General features: G+C 34.6%; 1 protein-coding gene across 9 annotated transcripts in view; it reads right to left on the bottom strand.

The window, feature by feature from the left end:
- The window catches only part of NIPBL (NIPBL cohesin loading factor), a 158,933-nt gene that overhangs the window by 32,447 nt on the left and 108,229 nt on the right, over nt 1–18,257 (bottom strand). For 8 of the 9 annotated variants that reach the window (XM_038124293.1, XM_038124292.1, XM_038124294.1 and 5 more), the window contains 7 exons: nt 10,440–10,622; nt 5,803–6,000; nt 5,548–5,619; nt 5,370–5,459; nt 4,082–4,185; nt 2,800–2,886; nt 402–633 (listed from right to left, as the gene is read on the bottom strand). In XM_038124293.1, coding sequence (XP_037980221.1) covers nt 402–633; nt 2,800–2,886; nt 4,082–4,185; nt 5,370–5,459; nt 5,548–5,619; nt 5,803–6,000; nt 10,440–10,622 — 966 coding nt within the window. The remainder of the gene's footprint in view (nt 1–401; nt 634–2,799; nt 2,887–4,081; nt 4,186–5,369; nt 5,460–5,547; nt 5,620–5,802; nt 6,001–10,439; nt 10,623–18,257) is intronic. The other variant, XM_038124301.1, reaches the window with a different exon arrangement.

Here is an 18,257-nt window from a genome sequence, read left to right as displayed (position 1 = left end):
TAGAAGCTAAATAGTTTTCCTTGAAACAAACTATTATATACATGGCTATATATGGCTAGTCATATTTCATATTACTATGAAATCACTTATTTCAACGCATAATAACTATACATAAAAGTTGAACTTTAGTCTAAATACTGTGGTTACATTGACATTATTACAGTAAACCAAGGTGCTACATGACTAAGTTCTTCAGATGACACATTTCATTGTTTTTTTACTCTGTTTCATCATCCTGAAACTAACAGTGCATTAATTCAGGATACTGTATGGGATAGGAAAGAACTATCAGTATAAAAGCTGCATACAAAAATTCTTATTTCAGAAAGTCATCTAAATCATCATACAGTAGATTAACTTTTTTTAGCTTTTAATATGGAAAGATTTCTTAGCATACTAACCACCATGAGGATCCACTCTATACACAGGATCATACTGAGGATAGAGTGTGTTCTGCAAATGAAATTTTGTGTACTGAATAACTCTTTCTATTACGTCCTCTATATATACAGCTTTAGGCATATTTGGTGATGTCATAATATTGATAGCAGTAAGACAAGCATCAGCAGATTTTGTCACTCTTTCCATAATAAGATCTCGCCATAATCTCTCCTCATCTTCAGTGTCATTATTCTGCAACAGGCATAAAAACAGGAGAGTATGAACAATAAATCAAATTTTTATTCCCACCAAGTTAAAAAAATAACATTACTTACATAACATATGTATAAAATATTGTATTTCCTTTGTGATACCAAAATAATTTATTTTATAAATGGAGTAGTATTTGTTTTACTAGCAACAAGTTTACTAGCAACAATGTCTCTCTAAGCTGATCTTCAAAGTCCTGTATTCTGTATTCTTCTGTTAGAACACAAAGAAGGTTTCTGTGTCTCATTGGGAAGCACTATGAGGAAAGACTGCTGCATGCTCTATTTAAGACTGATGTACATTAAGCAAAATCTAATTCCTTCATCTGGCATTTTCTTCAGTGGTACCAGTTGCTGCTTTGATCCATTTGATTTCTGCCACTAGAGGGAATTCTTATACAAAAAGACTGTTGCAAGTCCATGAAATCTGTAAGTACACAACTTTTTTTCTGCTTCATACACCAACCAACCTACTATCAACCTCTTATCAAATATGTCAATTTAGATGACCACAGGACACTGTGTCTCTGTATTACTGTGTTTATACGAGGTACCAAAACAAACATAGATGAAGTTAAATATGACCATCTAGCACTTCTTAAATACTGTAATAACATTATTACAGCAAAGCTAGGTAGAATTCCTCATAGCTTCTCTGGTACAGACAGAACGTCCAGAGAAAAAGGGTCTTTACTGCCTATATGATACCACTCTTCAACACTGTTGGCTTTCCTTGTAAAGATCAGAGGTTGGCAAACCTGTAACAGCTTTTTGCCTTTGGGGTAAGAGAATTTGAGCCAATAGAACAGTGCATTATATACATGATATACATAATTAGAGAATCAACAAAAATCTGCAAATCAAGAGGTCCCTGCAAACTTCTAAGATACAATGGCTTTATGGAATTTGCTACCTACACAAATGACACCTTCAGGGAAAAAATAGTATTTCCCCTAATTATCTTGGAAATGAAATGAAAATTAAAGTATCCTCTACTTCTGAAAAATACTGACATGGAGGTAAGATATTTTCACTGCATTGTAGCAACCTTACATCTTAGGAGAGACTTTCTTTGCCACAATTATTTGAATGATTTTTAATAGTTTTAAGAAAATCTAAAACTTGTTTGGTTTTGTTAAAAAGTTTCTTTATTTTTTTTAATCCAAGTTTGTCTCTGAATTGCAAGCACTGGACTATTTAATTAACTTCTTAATAATTTTGAGTTTTACTTCAAAAAACTAAAAGAAAAATATCACTTTAAAATTATTAGCATAAAGACTTCATCACAATTAAGTAGACCAGGTAAACCAGTTCTTAGTTTTCATGCATATTTGTATTGTCTAAGACATTCAGAACCATATACTGAAACTTTGAAACCCCTACAAACTATCTAGATGGAAGTATTTAGGTACCAGTGTGTCTGGTTTTCCTGGTTTTCATGCAAGTTCAAATTCTTCCTTTCTGATATAAACTACTACTCTCTTATTTCAACAGATGAGGAGGTTTTCTTTAAAACTAAATTCTAATCTTGCTGCAATATTGTTTTGAATAGAAAGTGTATAAACAAATATATGAAATGTGAAATATGGAACATCAGCCTCATAAACCTCAAAATCTTTGAGCAGTTTTAGGTATATCAGGAAAAAAAAAACCCCACCCTAAAATGCTAAACTTCCTGTTAATTTTGTTTACATTGACATTGTCACTTTGTAGTGTAAGAACACTTAAACCTTAAACGTCCTCCTTAATGCTCAGGAGAAAGATAGACTCTATATGAAAACTGCAGTATCTCTTCCATTTTGTAAGGATGCTTTATGGACACATAGCAAAGAAATACCCAACAATGCAAATTACACCAGAATTACCATGAATACTTCAGGATGACTACAATATCTTAAATGAAACAAAAGAAAATAGAGTTGCTCCCAATACATCTGTGAGTTGTCACTTCTATAGTAAAACATGGTTAGTACTGAAAAATCACAATTAATTGAATTTTGCTTCAAGTATTAAAATTTGGCAAACTTTAATCACAGATATTGTATCAGAAATCACACACATACAGAGTATTTGCATCTATCACTAATAGGACTCAAGTGAAGAAAACTATTCTGCACAATGGAGTGAAATTATGAAATTTCAAACTCACATGGTTAAGTAAAGTAGAAAGCTTTGATCCATCTTGAATATTCTTCTCCAAAATATTTAGAACTTTTACTGTTTTATCTGTTGAGAGCTAAAACAAATAAAGAAACATGTCAAACAACTGCAGGAATAGAAACGATTCCAAATTGCTGCAAAGAACGTTGAGGAATGAAGGACAGAGCTTGTACAATCTGAATTGTTTCAACTGTAAGCAAGTTGGCATAAGAAGAATGCAAATACTATAATGGAAGCAGGCAAAATGTATTCTAGGATTGCAATTAAACTGCATTTTCAACTAGCAAAATCCACAGAAACAAATTTTTTATTTGCCTGTCACTAATCTTGTGTAGTCATTTGTTTCTAGAAACAGAAATTTACCAAATCCATGTATGATCTACAAATTCTAACTGACCATATAGAGCTTCATTAGGAGAAAATCCATACTGCATGAACAAGCAAAAATTAATTTCCTGATACTTGAAAGATAATAAAAGGGAAACATATTCTTAATATTAGTGTTAACTTCAAAGAAGTAACATGTTGAAAAAAGTAAACTGAACTCACTTAGTAATCTTCTGTACAAGTCTGATTAAATAATTTGTGGAATATGTTAACCTTATAGAGAGCCAGTTTCTCTCACCTGGATACTATTCACCATTGGAAGCAACAAAAAAAATTGATTTGTTTGATTTGATATAAATATGTATGTATGTATGTATGCATGGAACAGAGGTTAACGGTGGGAACGATTAGAAAAGAGAAATGATCACACCACCCACAAACTACAAAGGAAGGTAGGAAGATTGAAAGAAAATTCAGGAGAAACATCTAAAGTTTGGATTACAGAAGTTTGGAATAGTCCAGAGTAATTATAATAGTACATGGTTTCACAGACACTCCACAAACGTAAGTGGGCAAGAGCAGGAAAAGAGTTTAACATAACACTGCCCAAAGCCAAGAGCTCCAGGAAGATAAAAGGAAATCAAGAACACTGTTTCTAGACGTGAGACATCAAGAAACTTGCACCAACAAAAGTTGCTCTAGCTGACTGAGGAAGAGCAGGACACAGAGGAGGACCTTTCAACAAAAAGGTCTCAGCTTCAGAAAGAGTGACAGTCAGGATGTTGCAACTTCCTAAGCACTTCAACTAAGTGAGCAGAAGCACAGCTGTTCTTCTGGTCCATGCGCCTTTGAAGAGGGTGGAATGTCATTACAGAAAAAAAATAAGTTTTTGTATGTTAATGAATATGTTATGTTCCAAAAAAAGTTAGATTATGAAGAGGTACCTTGTCCATAATGCCCATTGCCTTGATTTTCGCAGATTCACTACCCAACTCACTAAGCTGATGTTTGCCCAGTAGCAATTCCTGTGGGATCTCATCATCATCACCTTAAAAAAAAAGAAAAAGTAAATATTGCCAATCTTACTTCTAATAAAACTTCTAGGAAATCAGTATTTTTTATTCCAATAAGAAAATGTTAACTGAAAAAAAAGAGCTGATTGTCCAAATAGCCAGCATCTAATGGTTCCAAATAATTAGAATCTAACAAAGACTGATAACGACACCTTTTGCTTGTGTTGAAACAATGAATACATGTTAAGTATGACTTACCATACCAATGGTATTTCATGGTTCTGAAACACCATTTAAGAGCCTAACATGAGCCATGCACTTCTGAAAGTCACATACTAAACATTTTTAAAATACCAAACTCCATTTATTGCAGTACTTCTGCCATAATTTTCAATTCATTAGAACAAATCCTAAACTGTAGCCCTGAAGTTCAAATCTGGGCAAGAGAAATAGATGAAAAACACATATGAAATTAAGCACCATGAGATAATCTGAGTCTTAATTGTATTTAACCTTAGACAAAAATCATGTTACCAAACACAGAAAGATCCAATTACTTCACTTCTAAGTTCAAGGTTGCATACACTGTGGCTTTAAAAACTATAGAAACTTGTTTACTATGACCCTCCCCTTGTTTTAATCCTGTGACAAAGATGGTAGGAAAAAAATTAATGAACATTCCATTATCCACTTCAAAAGAGTCACCTTTGGCAACATGAACTACTTCCTTAGACACTTAGTTAAGGAGGCTGTTTTTCCACTGAAATAGGTAAATGATTCAGTGTCCTAGGCATAAATTCACAAGAACTCTGCTGTCTGAATTGAAGAATCGTATCTGCAAGTAGCAGATGTGTAATTATGTGCCTCAGACACTGCTAGCAAGAGAACCATCTTGTTTACATATTTGACAGAAGGTAACACACTAACGACATCCCAAAGAAGTATCCTTTCCCCTCCAAGGGAAGTGGAAAGGATACTCATTACGATTTATGCCCCTTTTGGATTCTGCAGAGAGGAGGAATAAGGATCTTCAGGCAGCAGCAAGGGAAATTGGAAAGGTAAAGGCCACCACTCAAGGTGGAAGCCATACAAATCTAGTAGGCCCTAGCAAGTTATCACATGAAATTAAGTCACCACAAAGGAAGTTCAAAAGTATTAATACAGTTTTTTCTCAGGTTTCTAACTGGGGTAAGCATTTTGAAAATTTCTGATGTATTACCAAAAGCTGTAAAATCCATGTCTTCCAGATTTTCCAAAATATTCTCTATTGAAGCAGTAAACCTTTTGAAGGTTGAAGAATCCATCATTTCTGGTGAAAAAAAGGGAAATTCATAAACAATTATTTTAAATATAAAGCAGAAAATACAAATGGTAAAAAATAAATCTTCTAAAATTACCTTCAGGTGTTAGTTTAGGTTCATAAGCTTTTCTCTTCTTTTGTTTTTCTTTCTTCTTCATTTTTCTAGCCACTAATTAAGAGAATAAGGAGTAAAACAAACACTTACTTAAAACTTCAAGAAAGGATTATTTACATTTCTTACACTTGTACTCAATATTGCATGCAATGATGTCCACTTTAAAATATTTAACATATTAATTAAAAAAGCACTAGTATTATGGAATAAAACAAAATCCTTATAGTGATCAGTTACCCTCACTGAGGCTAGGAGGAGGAGAATAATCATCCATATCAGAGTCATCGGGACTGCGATTACGGTAACGGCCACTACCAGAAATCCTCCTTCCTTCATGGTAATGTCCACTTCTCCTATGGTCACCAGAACTTCTCCTGTCATGTTCTTCATACTCCCACGCTTCATCTCTATCCTTTTTGTGTCTCTTACGAGAAGCTAGAAATAAATGCATTTTTATTTTAAAAACAAAACTTACACTTTTAATAGTTCAAAAATGAACATTATAAAATATTTGAAAGGTGTGCGGATGTGGGATTTAGGGACATGGTCTAGTAGTGGACTTTGCATTAGTTGTAGATTGGATTTGATGGTCATAAAGGTCCTAAATGATTCTATGATTTGCAAGTCCAACACTCTTGTATAGCTATTCTCTAAATCAAATGGACACTTAGGTTATCAGATACAATTCTGTTATGGATTACTTATTTTAATACAATTCTTTTATGGATTACTTATTTTAATGTTTTCTTTTGAATTACAGAAAAACAGTGCTTAAAACTGCAAAGATACCAGAAAACATTTAAAAATATGAATTTACAGGACATTTGTCTTTTTAAAAGCAGAGTAAGCAAAGCTGAACAAATTAAAATAAGTTTCATTGTTTTATAAGAGAATATGGAGATAATTTCCTCAGTTGTCTAAATTGTGACTGTTGCTGGGTATCCATATTCCAATTCAGTGATTGCCTTGTCTATCTAACATACCAATGAGTTCCAATGAGACTTGGTAATCTATTTTCTAAAAGATATTCTGTTTTGCCAAGACAACTAAAATTTTGCCTTGGTATATATGGCAGGAAATTTGTGTAAAGGAAAAAGCTGGAGTCAGAATTCCGGGCCAAACAGCAAGCCTCTACCACAGATAATTATTCTAATTAATTTTCATTCATGACCAAAAACCCCAGTAAAAGTGAATCTTGAAGAAGTTGAAGCAAATATTGCATAGAGATTTGGTGGAAATAAAACCAGGGAGCAGAATGACAGTTCTCTGTTACTTTCAAAGGCAGTCTTGCATGTTTTGAAGTTGACAGAGTGCTCAGTTTTAAAGAAAAGGAAATGGATGAGCAGGTAGACTTCCTCCATGAAATTAGCCAACTTTCCATTTTTTAACATAATCAGCTAACTGAGCTACCAAAGAGATGTCTTATACAGACTGTACTGCAAAGATCAAAACACTTCCAAAATACCACATTCCAGACTGGCAGTGTTTATTGCCAGTTTACTGCTTCTGGACCTGCATATAACAGTCCTGATATTGTGTGTCTCCACCTAAGTCTCCTTGGCATGACTGTATATAAGGTTGTTTCTGAGCAGAACGGCTCAAAGCATTTATATAGAACTGGAAGTGAACTGAAAAGTTCTTACCATAAGCCATTTATTATGAAACATAAGAAACATACCAGGTTATAGTCAGTAGTCAGCCTAGGATCAGAACTAATAAAAATAACCCCTAAGGGAACACTTCTGTTTTGCAATGAACCCAAGAGGTTTCAAATTCCAAAAATGTAATAGACGTGGTCCAAGTCTTTAATATAATAGGTCAGGTTTCAAGATTTACTGCATCTGGATCAGACTTCCTTCTGGAAAAATACAGTCATGTTCAGGACGGCAGAGGTCCTAGCACTGCCTAAAATGGTTGAGTGAGTTAACTGTGACTGAAGCAATGGTGAGCCATCTGGGACCACTCAGCAGGTAGGAAATTGGCTGGATGGTCACACTCAAAGAGTTGCAGTCAATGGCTTGATGGTGAAATGGAGACCAATGACAAGTGGTGTCCCTCAGGGGTGGGTGTTAGGGCCAGCACTGTAACATCTTGGTGACACTAACAGTGAGATTGAAGGCACCTTCAGCAAGCTGCAGATGACACAGAGCTGGTGCACCGGAGGGAAGTGATAATATCCAGAGAGGAGGGAGAGGCTCTAGAGGTTAGCCTGTGTGAACTCTTTCACAAGGACATGGAGTCCTAGGACAAAGGGTAGTGAGTTGAAACTGCAAGACAGCAGGTTTAGATTAGAGATCAGAAAGAAAATCTTTATGTCAGGGTGGTAAGGCAGTGAGCAGGTTGCCCAGTGAAGCTATGGATGCAACATGCCTGGAAATGTTTAAGGCCAGGCTGGACAGGGCCCTGAGCAACCTGGTCTAGTGGGGCATTCCCACCCATGTCAGGGAGGCTGGGATTAGATGACCTTTAAGGCTGCTTCCTAAATCCAACTCAAACTATTCTATGATACCTGGAGTAAATGTACTGGAGAAGAAAGTAGGAGTTCTATGGGGAAAGCTTTTACACATCTTAACTGATTCCTTTACCCCATGAGACAGTTTTGTGAAGGCAGATGGCCCCTTCTCCAGTTTACAAATCATCTGTAACACTAAACTCTGTAGGATGAATTCTGACCCCAGTTACATCTCCAAAGGAAAAGTAACTTCCAATATTGCTTCCTGGCAGAGTTTTAGATTGACCAGTTTATCAACACTGCATGACAAAACAGAATGGGTTACAGTTCTGCTAGCTCTACAAGACAAATGACGTGAACATTGGAGCACCTATTCACAATCACTGCTCTACAATATTTATTTTGAAGTCAATAAAATTGACTAAAAAGTAAGCATTAATAACATTTCAAGAGTTAGGATTGATTTTATACATAAATAAATACAATTTGGAATATAGACACCCAATTTCCTACCAAATTCTGCCAAACGTATATGCAATATCACACTTAGTAATTACTCTAAGAGAATGACTTCATCAATCTTTAATTCCTCATTATTTAGTTTAATGGCATATCCCTTCTTAATGAAATATTCAAAGAAACTTCTCCTTTTCTATACTAATCACTATTTCATATTTTTAAGGTCAGTTTAAGGCAAACAGAATAATTAAGAAACATGTATTTGTAACAATACATATCTATTCAGTGTACCTGCCATAGATCTTTCACTTTCATAGTTGTGTCTTGTTTTAAATTTAATTCAGTTCTACAGTATTCTTTAAGAAATACTGTAATTTATTTTTAAACCACATGTACTCACTGAATTGATTAGAATGATGACCAGATCTCTTGAGTGGTTATAAAGAAACTAAAATTCCTCAAAGCATATAATTATCGTGAAAGTTCTCCTTAACTTGTTCTACTTTGTATTTGAGAGCTTCAACAGCCACTATGGCTAATATACAGATTAAGGTATTTGAAAGTGTTTACAATTCTCTCCATTCCCAACCAACTTAAATAACTTTGCTCAGTAAATTTATTTTTTTTAATTCACTGTTCCAAATTATTAACATCATATAAGGGTGATATGATATGGTAAACAGAGAATATAGAATTCCTGAATGAAGCAAGTCATCATTAATCCTTTGCCAAAATTTAGACTGATTACAATTGACCTGAAGACATCACATTCATGCATAAAGAAGAAATATTCAGTTATAATTAAAAGGGAAAACAAACAGAAGGGCATTCTTTTCAGTTTCTTTGATAAAGATCAAAGGTAACAGTGTTATAATTTTCATGTGCAAAACCAGTGTTTATGTTGGAATGAAACTTAAAACATACTAAGAATAGAACAAACCAATCTTTCTCTTTTGGGCCTTAAGAAACACTAAATCCCAAAACATTATATTCTATGAAAGTTCATTAAGATGTTTCTATAAGCAAAGGTGCAAAACTTGGAAAAACATCATTATAAGCAAGATTGCTTCTCAGGCTAACAGGTTTCTCCTGTAGCCCTGCATGACTATGTAGCTCAGACTGAATAGATTCACTTTGTTCTGACAGTTTATTTCCAGTGCTGGTTAACTGTACAACCATAGAAATTAACCAACCATACTTCTAGCAACACTTAGGAAATGCCTTCTTAACTTAGAGGCTAATAACAATTTTTTTTTCCTTAGGAACTTTATTCAATTGCACAGCAAAACTCTGAAGAGAGGCTTCCTCTCTTCCTTTGAAAAGAGTTAATTCAAGAATAGTAGAAGCAGCACATGGCATTTTGAGAATTCATCAAGAATAACTTCCATTTTTCAAGGAATATGACAAGAGAAATATTTTAAGAAAGTTCTGTGCAGTAAGATTCTCAATTTATTATGTTACAAAAATTCAAGAGGGGATCTTCCACTTTCCTTATCAATAAAACTAAGAATAATTCAAGAATTTATTTAGTGAAATTTCTCTCTGTGTACACTTGTTTGTAAATTCTATGCTTCTTTAGAGGATATTTTCCTTAATCTGAATAGTTAGAAATGTTTTATGGTATAACTGAAAGCAAAAAAAACCCAAAAAAACCCAAAACAAACCAACCAACCAACCAAACAAAACCCAAAAAACAAAACCCAAAAAACTAGGGAGCAGTTTCCAGTAAAGTAATAAGGAAAATGAATTTAACAACTCACTGCTTTTCATCTTGGATGAAAAACTGCAATCAAGTAATTTTTCTTTTAAAAGAGAAACAAGGGTTCTTGGCCAGGCAGTTGTCAGGACAGCAAATTTGGGACTGTATGTTTTAGGGTAGCCAACTAAAAAAGACGTGAATCTTTTTCTAAAAACAAAATATTAGCTTTTTTCATCTTAAGGAACAGAATTATGTACTACTTACATTCAAAAGCTTCTTCACTGTCATTATCTTCATCAGAACTGATTTCAGCATATTTTGGTTTCTCATTAACTGTGCTACGTTTGCGCTTGTTCATTTTCACACGTTCACAAAGTGGCATGGTGGATTCAATTTCTGCCAGGAGCTCAGGAGGCAGCTCCTTTAACACTGACTGATCTATGCTACCTATTAGTGGAGAGTAAGAAGAGCAAATGTGAACATGAAGATTAAAAAAGAGGGCCCAATACTACAATCTTGTCTCAGGAACCACTCACAGGATAACCACTAACAATCAGTTAGATCACAGTTAGATAGACCTAAATGCATTTGACAGCCTTTTTTTAAAGTCCACTACAATTAGACACAATAATACAATAAATTGCATAGACATTTCTTTCAATAAAATATTTTCAGTCATAAAAATGAATTGCCTTTGAATCACCTGTTCAATTACCTTTGCAGAATGATATCCTTGCTCTATTCCACAAAGCTAAGTCTTATTTCAGTTCATCCTCTGAATTTATCAGGTTTTTTAACAGTTGTAAATAAATTACGGATTCTTAGTGCCTCACTACCATTTTTGTTTACTATCATTCATAGTAATTAGTGTACCCAAGACAGTAATACTCCCTTTACAAGAAAGAACAGACAACCTGTGGCAAAACTTGTGGGGTCATATCCCTAAATCCAGGCCAAATCATTGACAACTCAGTTTTTGTTTCAGATTTTTTCTTACCTCCTACTGGTAGTTTGATGATGCAACGCAAATTGTTGCTTGATTTTTTTTCAAAACAAAATTGAAACATTTTTATTGAATACAGACAGCTAGCTGAACCACAAATTAGGTTTCTTTTCTACAGTGATAAATAGGTAGACAATATCACACCATTCTTATAATTTTGAAACCAAGATTAAACCCATGTGCAGTCAGAATGAAAGAAATTTGCAGGCAAAATTTTTCCAACTGACACAGGGAAACCAAATCAATTCGAAAGTATTTCTTTGGAGTTTGTTTATTTGATGTCTTATTTTTATTTATTGAAGAACCTACTACACAGATTTGCAGGTTGTCAGACTAAACTGTTAATCTTTTTCCAGCAATAGAAGAAACATTTTTGCCGTAAGTGCCTCTCTCTCCTTCCCAATGCATACTATATTATTTAGAGAGGAAATCACCTCCAAATTGCTATACACACACATTCATCCAAAAAACTTATCTCCTGGATGATAATACACTTTTTAATTGCATTCACTACACCACTACACTAACTTTCTAAAACTTATGTCCATTTTTGTGTTACTCTCCTAACTTTTATTGCAAGATGGATTTTTTTCTTTCTCTCTTTAACCATCTTTAATTTGAATTAGAAGAGCATTACCATGAGATTCCACCATCAAAATATACTCTGCAAGTCATTCAATAAACAATTTAACTTCAGATATTGGGGTTTTTGAAGTCACATAGGCAAACATATACAAAATAAAGTGATAGTTAAAGTTGTCTCTGCTTCCTTCACATTGTGTTCACATTGTTACCTATTTCTGTTAGGTCGCCGTCCTTATACAATCACCATGCACCAAAGCTACTTAAATCATCAATACTGCTCTTGAAAATGCTGAAAAACTATTCATGGCGTTGTTGGCCATGTTTCTCAGTTAATGATTAATTTTGTGAGCTATGCACTTGAGTTCAGAAAGGTAGAAGTACGGCAGCATGGGCACACCATTTCCTCTGTGTGCACCAGCAGCTGACTGGATGACAGCCGGGTCAAGGCTGGATGCTGCAGAGCTGTGCATCTGAGCACTGTCCCCCTATACTTTGTATGCATATATAGTGCATGAGGAGCTTGCACCCAGCCCCAGAACGCAGAAAAATTTACATTTACAAGTTTTAAGACAATTTCCACAGATGAAATTCATAGAGGGCTGTAAATCCATGTTCTCTAACATGTATTTTCAAGTTTATGCCCATTGGTAATTTCATTAAAATCAGCAACACTACACACATAGCATGAAGTCTACAATAAATCTGGCCAAACAAAAAAATTCCAAAAGACAGCTACAAGTAAATGAATGAAAGTTGCATTAAATCGTCAAATAACAAGCAAAACTCACAGGCTATTTTACTGTCTCCTAGGAATATCTGTTCTTGCTTTCTTTTCTCACTGACTTTTTATTTTGTACTCATTCTTTAAATATAAATTAAAAAATCACAGCATTCATTACACATAAGTGAAAAAAATTGACTACTAATTTTATTTCGGTCTCAAAATTTTCAAGTTTCTATTCTCGAGTGCTAAATTCAACTACTGCTTGATTTGCACACTTTCCTGTTACAGATATTTCAGACTACCGTATAAGCTTACCCATTTTTCTTTTATTAGGAAATAGGTAAAGCTTCCTTCATTCAAGTAGAGAATACCAGAAAGGAGAACATATAGAATTATTATAAAGTTCTCTATAAGTCATCACTAAAGTTTTTCTTTCTGTCACAATGTTCCCTGAAGTAAGCGTGCCACATACCCAGTTTTCTTAGCTGCTGAGGATTGTAAACAACCAAATCTATGGAGTTTTACTTATGCTATACAAAGAAGTTAAGCATGACTACACACATATGTACAATTCTAATATATATGGAGAAGGACTTATCAGTCTTTCTGAAGAAAATCAGGGATATTCTGTACTTTTGGTCAAGTCAGAAGCTTGTTAATATTTATTTTACTATATTAATCATGCTATCTTGAGTCAGGGCAGCTCAAAAGTCACTAGAAATATCTTACTAAATTCCTTCTTTAATATCTCCTAGGGTTTTTTGTTTTGGTTTGGTTTTTTTGTGTGTTTTTTTTCTTTTTCTTTTTTTTTTTTTTTGTTCAGAGTGGTAAAGAAATACCTACAAGAATCCAGCTCACCTAAGAATCCAGTCACATGGCAATAAGAATTAGGTTATAAAAAACATGCTAATGCCTTTTCAGTTTACGGGAAACCCTAAAAACAATTAATAGGATATGTAACACAAATATCTTTAAAATTGATAAATCCATGTACAATCACTTTCAACTTTCAAATTTTTTTGCTAAGTTTGCTAAGACCTAGTACCTACATCCATGTCTTCACTTTATTCAGTTACATTTGGCTCTAGCATGCATGGCTTTTTAAATAGTAAAAAGGAAGTGACTTTACTAAAAAGTTACTTGATAATCTAATAGTATGCCCAAATATCTTGCTGAAGGACTGTCAGCACCAGTGGAAAAACTCCATTTTCTGCAATGTGTGTGATCAGTGTAGACCATGTCTCAAATGAGACTATAGGCATGTGTATTCTTCAGATGTCTTTTACACATAATTTCAAAACTCCTGCAACTGTTACAGCAAACGACTGGGAAAAACCCAAACAAACAGAACAAAACAACCAACCAACAAACATCCAAAACAAAACAAAAACAAACAAAAAAAACCAAAACCAAAAAAAACCAAAACAAAACAAAACAAACCCCCAAAAAATGAATAAACAAATGAATAGAAAAACAAAAACCAGAAGAAAAGTACCATCATAACAAAATCTTTTTCTTACTGCCAGGAAAAGCATTCTAACATACTCCTGGTGAGACCACACACTGGTGAGACCAAAGGGAAGACACAGAAGAACAATTCATTTCAAAGAATACATTCACAGTCCCTTCTCAGTGCTTCTCCAAACATATGCAATGCTGTCCACAACCTACATGCAAGGTACTTCCCAGAAAAGAACAAATTCTTGCTTTTGCTTGATTGCTATCATCAAAAAGTTTCTAAGGAAATCTGTTAATGAATCTTCATCTACTACTCAATGTCCACTGACCCTCAAGATAATATGTTTTCTCACCAAGCATTTTTTTACAAAATATAACGCAGTTAAAGATCAATCAGAGAATCTCATTGAGAAATTAATTCACCTGTAAGCCTGGTATTACATCTTATTATAGTTCTGAGGGTTTCGCTATGTATAGTAGAAAAATTTCTATAAATATCTAGAGGATGTAGTATTTCCCTTCTCCACATATGGCTTAAAAACGAATGGAAAAGAACAGATCTGATTCACAGTTCAGTATTGTGTTTTGCAGCTTCAACTTTGTAAAACAGCTATAGCTAACATTTATGCATATATGTTATCTTTAGGAGGATCCAGTATCACTTTGTGTTGACTTTGCAAGTCAAGTACATCTTCCTGATCCTAGCAGATCATCCTTCAAGAGAGGTTAAACATTAAAAAAAGGTAACATCCTTATGAACTTTTGCTGGGTCCACTGTGCTGTCCAATATGGACAGCACAATTATTTTTTGACTCAACAATCTGTGTTCATATTACTTTCACCTGCCTTGATGTAACAACTTCAAACAAGCACCTATGGAAAAGAGGATGATTCTTACTGATAGTTAGGTGAGCTTTCCAGGATCAGAGAGGCTGTTCCTGTCATGAAATCAAAACCAACATGAATAAACTCTTATTATCTCTCTAATTATTTATCTTTGCTTTCCAAACTATGGAAGATAACTGCATGGTTTAGATCAGATCTTGGTACAATTTCCTGTGAACTATGAGCCACCCTTAGAAATCTAAACTCTGAATTGCCACTTTCATAACTATGAGACAATTAATACAGTGGAAACATAAATATTCCATATTTTTCTATAAATATTCCATATATTTCCGTTTCTGTGTGCTAATTGTCTGCAATAAGCAGAACTGCAGTTAATGCAAATTCATATTTGTAATCTCTCTATATCTTAATTTTACACTGCATCTTTTCCAACTATGAAGACATTATAGAAAGAACACACAAGGGTCTGAGAAGGGAATAATGGCACCTGCTTGGGGTGAGGGTATGAATCTTCCTATTTCTCTAGGTTTAGAGAGTTAAAGTTTTTAGAGGTTAAAGTTTAGAAATTGAAGTCAAACCCCTACTGACTGCAGCTCAATTTTGTCCCTTTCTTGTTCCTCTTTGGTTATAAAAGACATTACCTGCTACTGGACTTTCCTTATTTTGACAATTACTAATGTATCCAGTCTTGTTATTATTTAACAGAGACTAAGCTCACCTTCCTTAAATATCGTCTCTGAGCATTTGACAAAGGATATTCCTCCCTTTTCTAATAAAAGCTTACAGCCTAACTTTCGCCTTATGTTAGGCATATGTACACGCAGGAAGGAAAGCAGTTTCTCTCTGCATTAGCTCCATCAACTTTGAAATTTGTGCTAAATGAAATAAAATATCCTTATACTATAAGAAGAGTGCTGCTATCTTGTTAATAGCCATGTCACTGTACCTACAAAAGCAGAGACTCGAAGGTTAAACCTACAGCAAATTCTCAGCAGATAAAGTTGTTTTAGATAAGGAACTAAAAGAAAAAAAAAAAAGAAAGGACAGAAGTACTTCCCTATGTTATAAGCTGTTTAGAAAATAAACACCCTTCTAAAATAGCTAACTATTATTACAGCATAGCATTCAGGCACTGGAATGCAAATGGTCACGTAAGTGCCTATAAACTCATAAAGACATTGCTAATTAAAGCTGAAAAATCTTTGATTCTTTCTCAAGTGTGAAAATTTAATGATATAATTTCATTTAAGGGAGAACCACCAGGTTCTCCCTTAAAATGCTCCAGTGTATTCTTTATATGGTGCAGTGAGCCCCTGGTGATAAGTCTGCTGCCCACCAGCTTCACACTTGTCAAAATAATTTTGTGCCCTGAACAGTTTCAGAAATGCAGGGAAACCCCAGTAATTTTTATAGGTGAATTTAAGTTCTGAGGAGGACATATCTGCTCATATGATGGAAGTTTCACTTTAATCTCAATACCCTATCATCAGCTGAAAAACACATAATCAAATGAATACTGGTGAAAACAAACTGAGTAGTACATTTACACTCTTTTCTCTCACCTCTCCCCTTCCCGGCTGTAAAGCTTATGGAAGGGTATAGAAAGGATATAACCCTCTATTGAGTGCTATACCCTCATTTTTGACTACATATATGAAGGGATAACTCCAGAGTTCACCTCACATACACTCATGCCAGAAAAAGGGTGGAGAGTGAGATGCCCTCACCACCACCCAAGGGGCTGCACACACAGGAATTCTCTGCTTCAATCAATTTAGTAGGATGGAGAAAGGCAATGTTAGGGAGAAGTATGTCCTATATTTCATGGAACCTGCTTTAACATATTTTTGAAACAATTCTTCCTCATCTGCCTCAACAGTAGCACAACGGAAAGGCTCCCAGCCTAAAAAAAAAAGGAATTTCAGACTCCCTGCTTTTACTCCTGTCCTTAGCTCTGGCCTTGAAAGATGGGACCCAGACAGGCTGGTCAGAGAAGGATCTGGACATGGCAACAGAATAATTCCATGATACAATAGAAGGCATCATCAACCCCAGGTAAGAAACACAGATTCAAAAAATAATTTTACCATAGTACAAAATACTCTGAGAAGAAATAAACATTTTTGGAAGGAGGGAAGATATTTCAAAAGGGAACTCTGAAATACCCAGGCAGAGAGCAGGGAATACATCCAACATACACTCCCCCAAGATGCCAAGAGAACTCACATTTAGATTGGCATCAATGATGTTCTCAAGCTATATGATTACTATAGGAACTTACTGCTGGCCTTATTATTGACTTTTTGTCTGTATAGAAATTGATAAAAGGAGGCTACAGCAGCCTAGCTTTCCAAGATGCTGTACAAAAAATAAAGCAGTACTCAGAATAAAAAGAAACAAGGTTGGCAATTGAAATAAATATAATGCTGCACAACCTCCCTTGCTTCTGTGAATCAGTGTTGGGGGGTGCTTTTGAATTTTGCTGTCATTGCTTTTTTGAACATATGCATTGAAATTCAGACCAACTCAATTTTAAAGAAATTAAGGTATTTTGTACAGTTGCAAAACCCAGCATGCAATTATCGGTTAATATGCTTCTATTAAAATTCCTTTCAGTACTCAAAAGGAGCTTACAAAAAAAAGAGGGAGGGTGGCTTTTTGCACTGGCAGATAGCAATAAGACAAGGGGAAGAGTTTTAAAACAAAGCAGGGGAGACTTAGTTTAGATGTTGGAAAGAAGTTTTTTACTGAGAGGGTGGTGAGGTACTGGAACAAACTGGCCAGAAAGGTTGTGGGTGCCCCATGCTGGGCAGCGTTCAAGGCCATGCTGGATGGGGCTCTGAGCAACCTGATCCAGTGTAAGGCGTCCTTGCCCATGGCAGGGGGTTGAAATGAGATGATCTTTAAGATAATTTCTAACCCAAACTATTTGTTGACCCTATCATGACCAATGTTTGGGATGTGAAATTTATGACTAATTTATTTTTCCAGCCATGCATTCTGGTTGCTTACTGAGCCTGAGAAAAAAGACCTTAATTAAATAAAATCAGATTATTCCTCAGAATTTCTGTTCTTATGAAATGAAAACTTCTATATAAGGAATATAATACAACCAAAATCTTTTCAGAGAATAAGCAAATAAAACCCATTATTTTACATCTTATCTGCGAGTTCTAGGCACATCAAGAAGACTTGCTTATTTTTCTTGCTATTGTATAGAAACATTCTCAGTCCTTATCACTGAAAATATTGCATGAAGCTACTAGTTTTGCTTCTTCAAGATAACAATTACATAAGGAAAAACAACAAAAGATTGCTGATGTTTTAGCTTTAAATATAAAATAGTACAGGAAAATAGCTCAGAAGATAATTAAACAGAATATATATTTAAAGAATAGTTATTCAGTGAAAACAACAGTTCAGTAATTTGAAAGACAAAAAAGGTTTCATACTTTTTTATTTT

This window comes from Motacilla alba, chromosome Z (assembly GCF_015832195.1).
Source record: "Motacilla alba alba isolate MOTALB_02 chromosome Z, Motacilla_alba_V1.0_pri, whole genome shotgun sequence".
Lineage (NCBI taxonomy): Eukaryota > Metazoa > Chordata > Aves > Passeriformes > Motacillidae > Motacilla > Motacilla alba.
The sequence above is the reverse complement of the archived record's forward strand: the minus strand, read 5'-3'. Positions and strand labels throughout refer to the sequence as shown.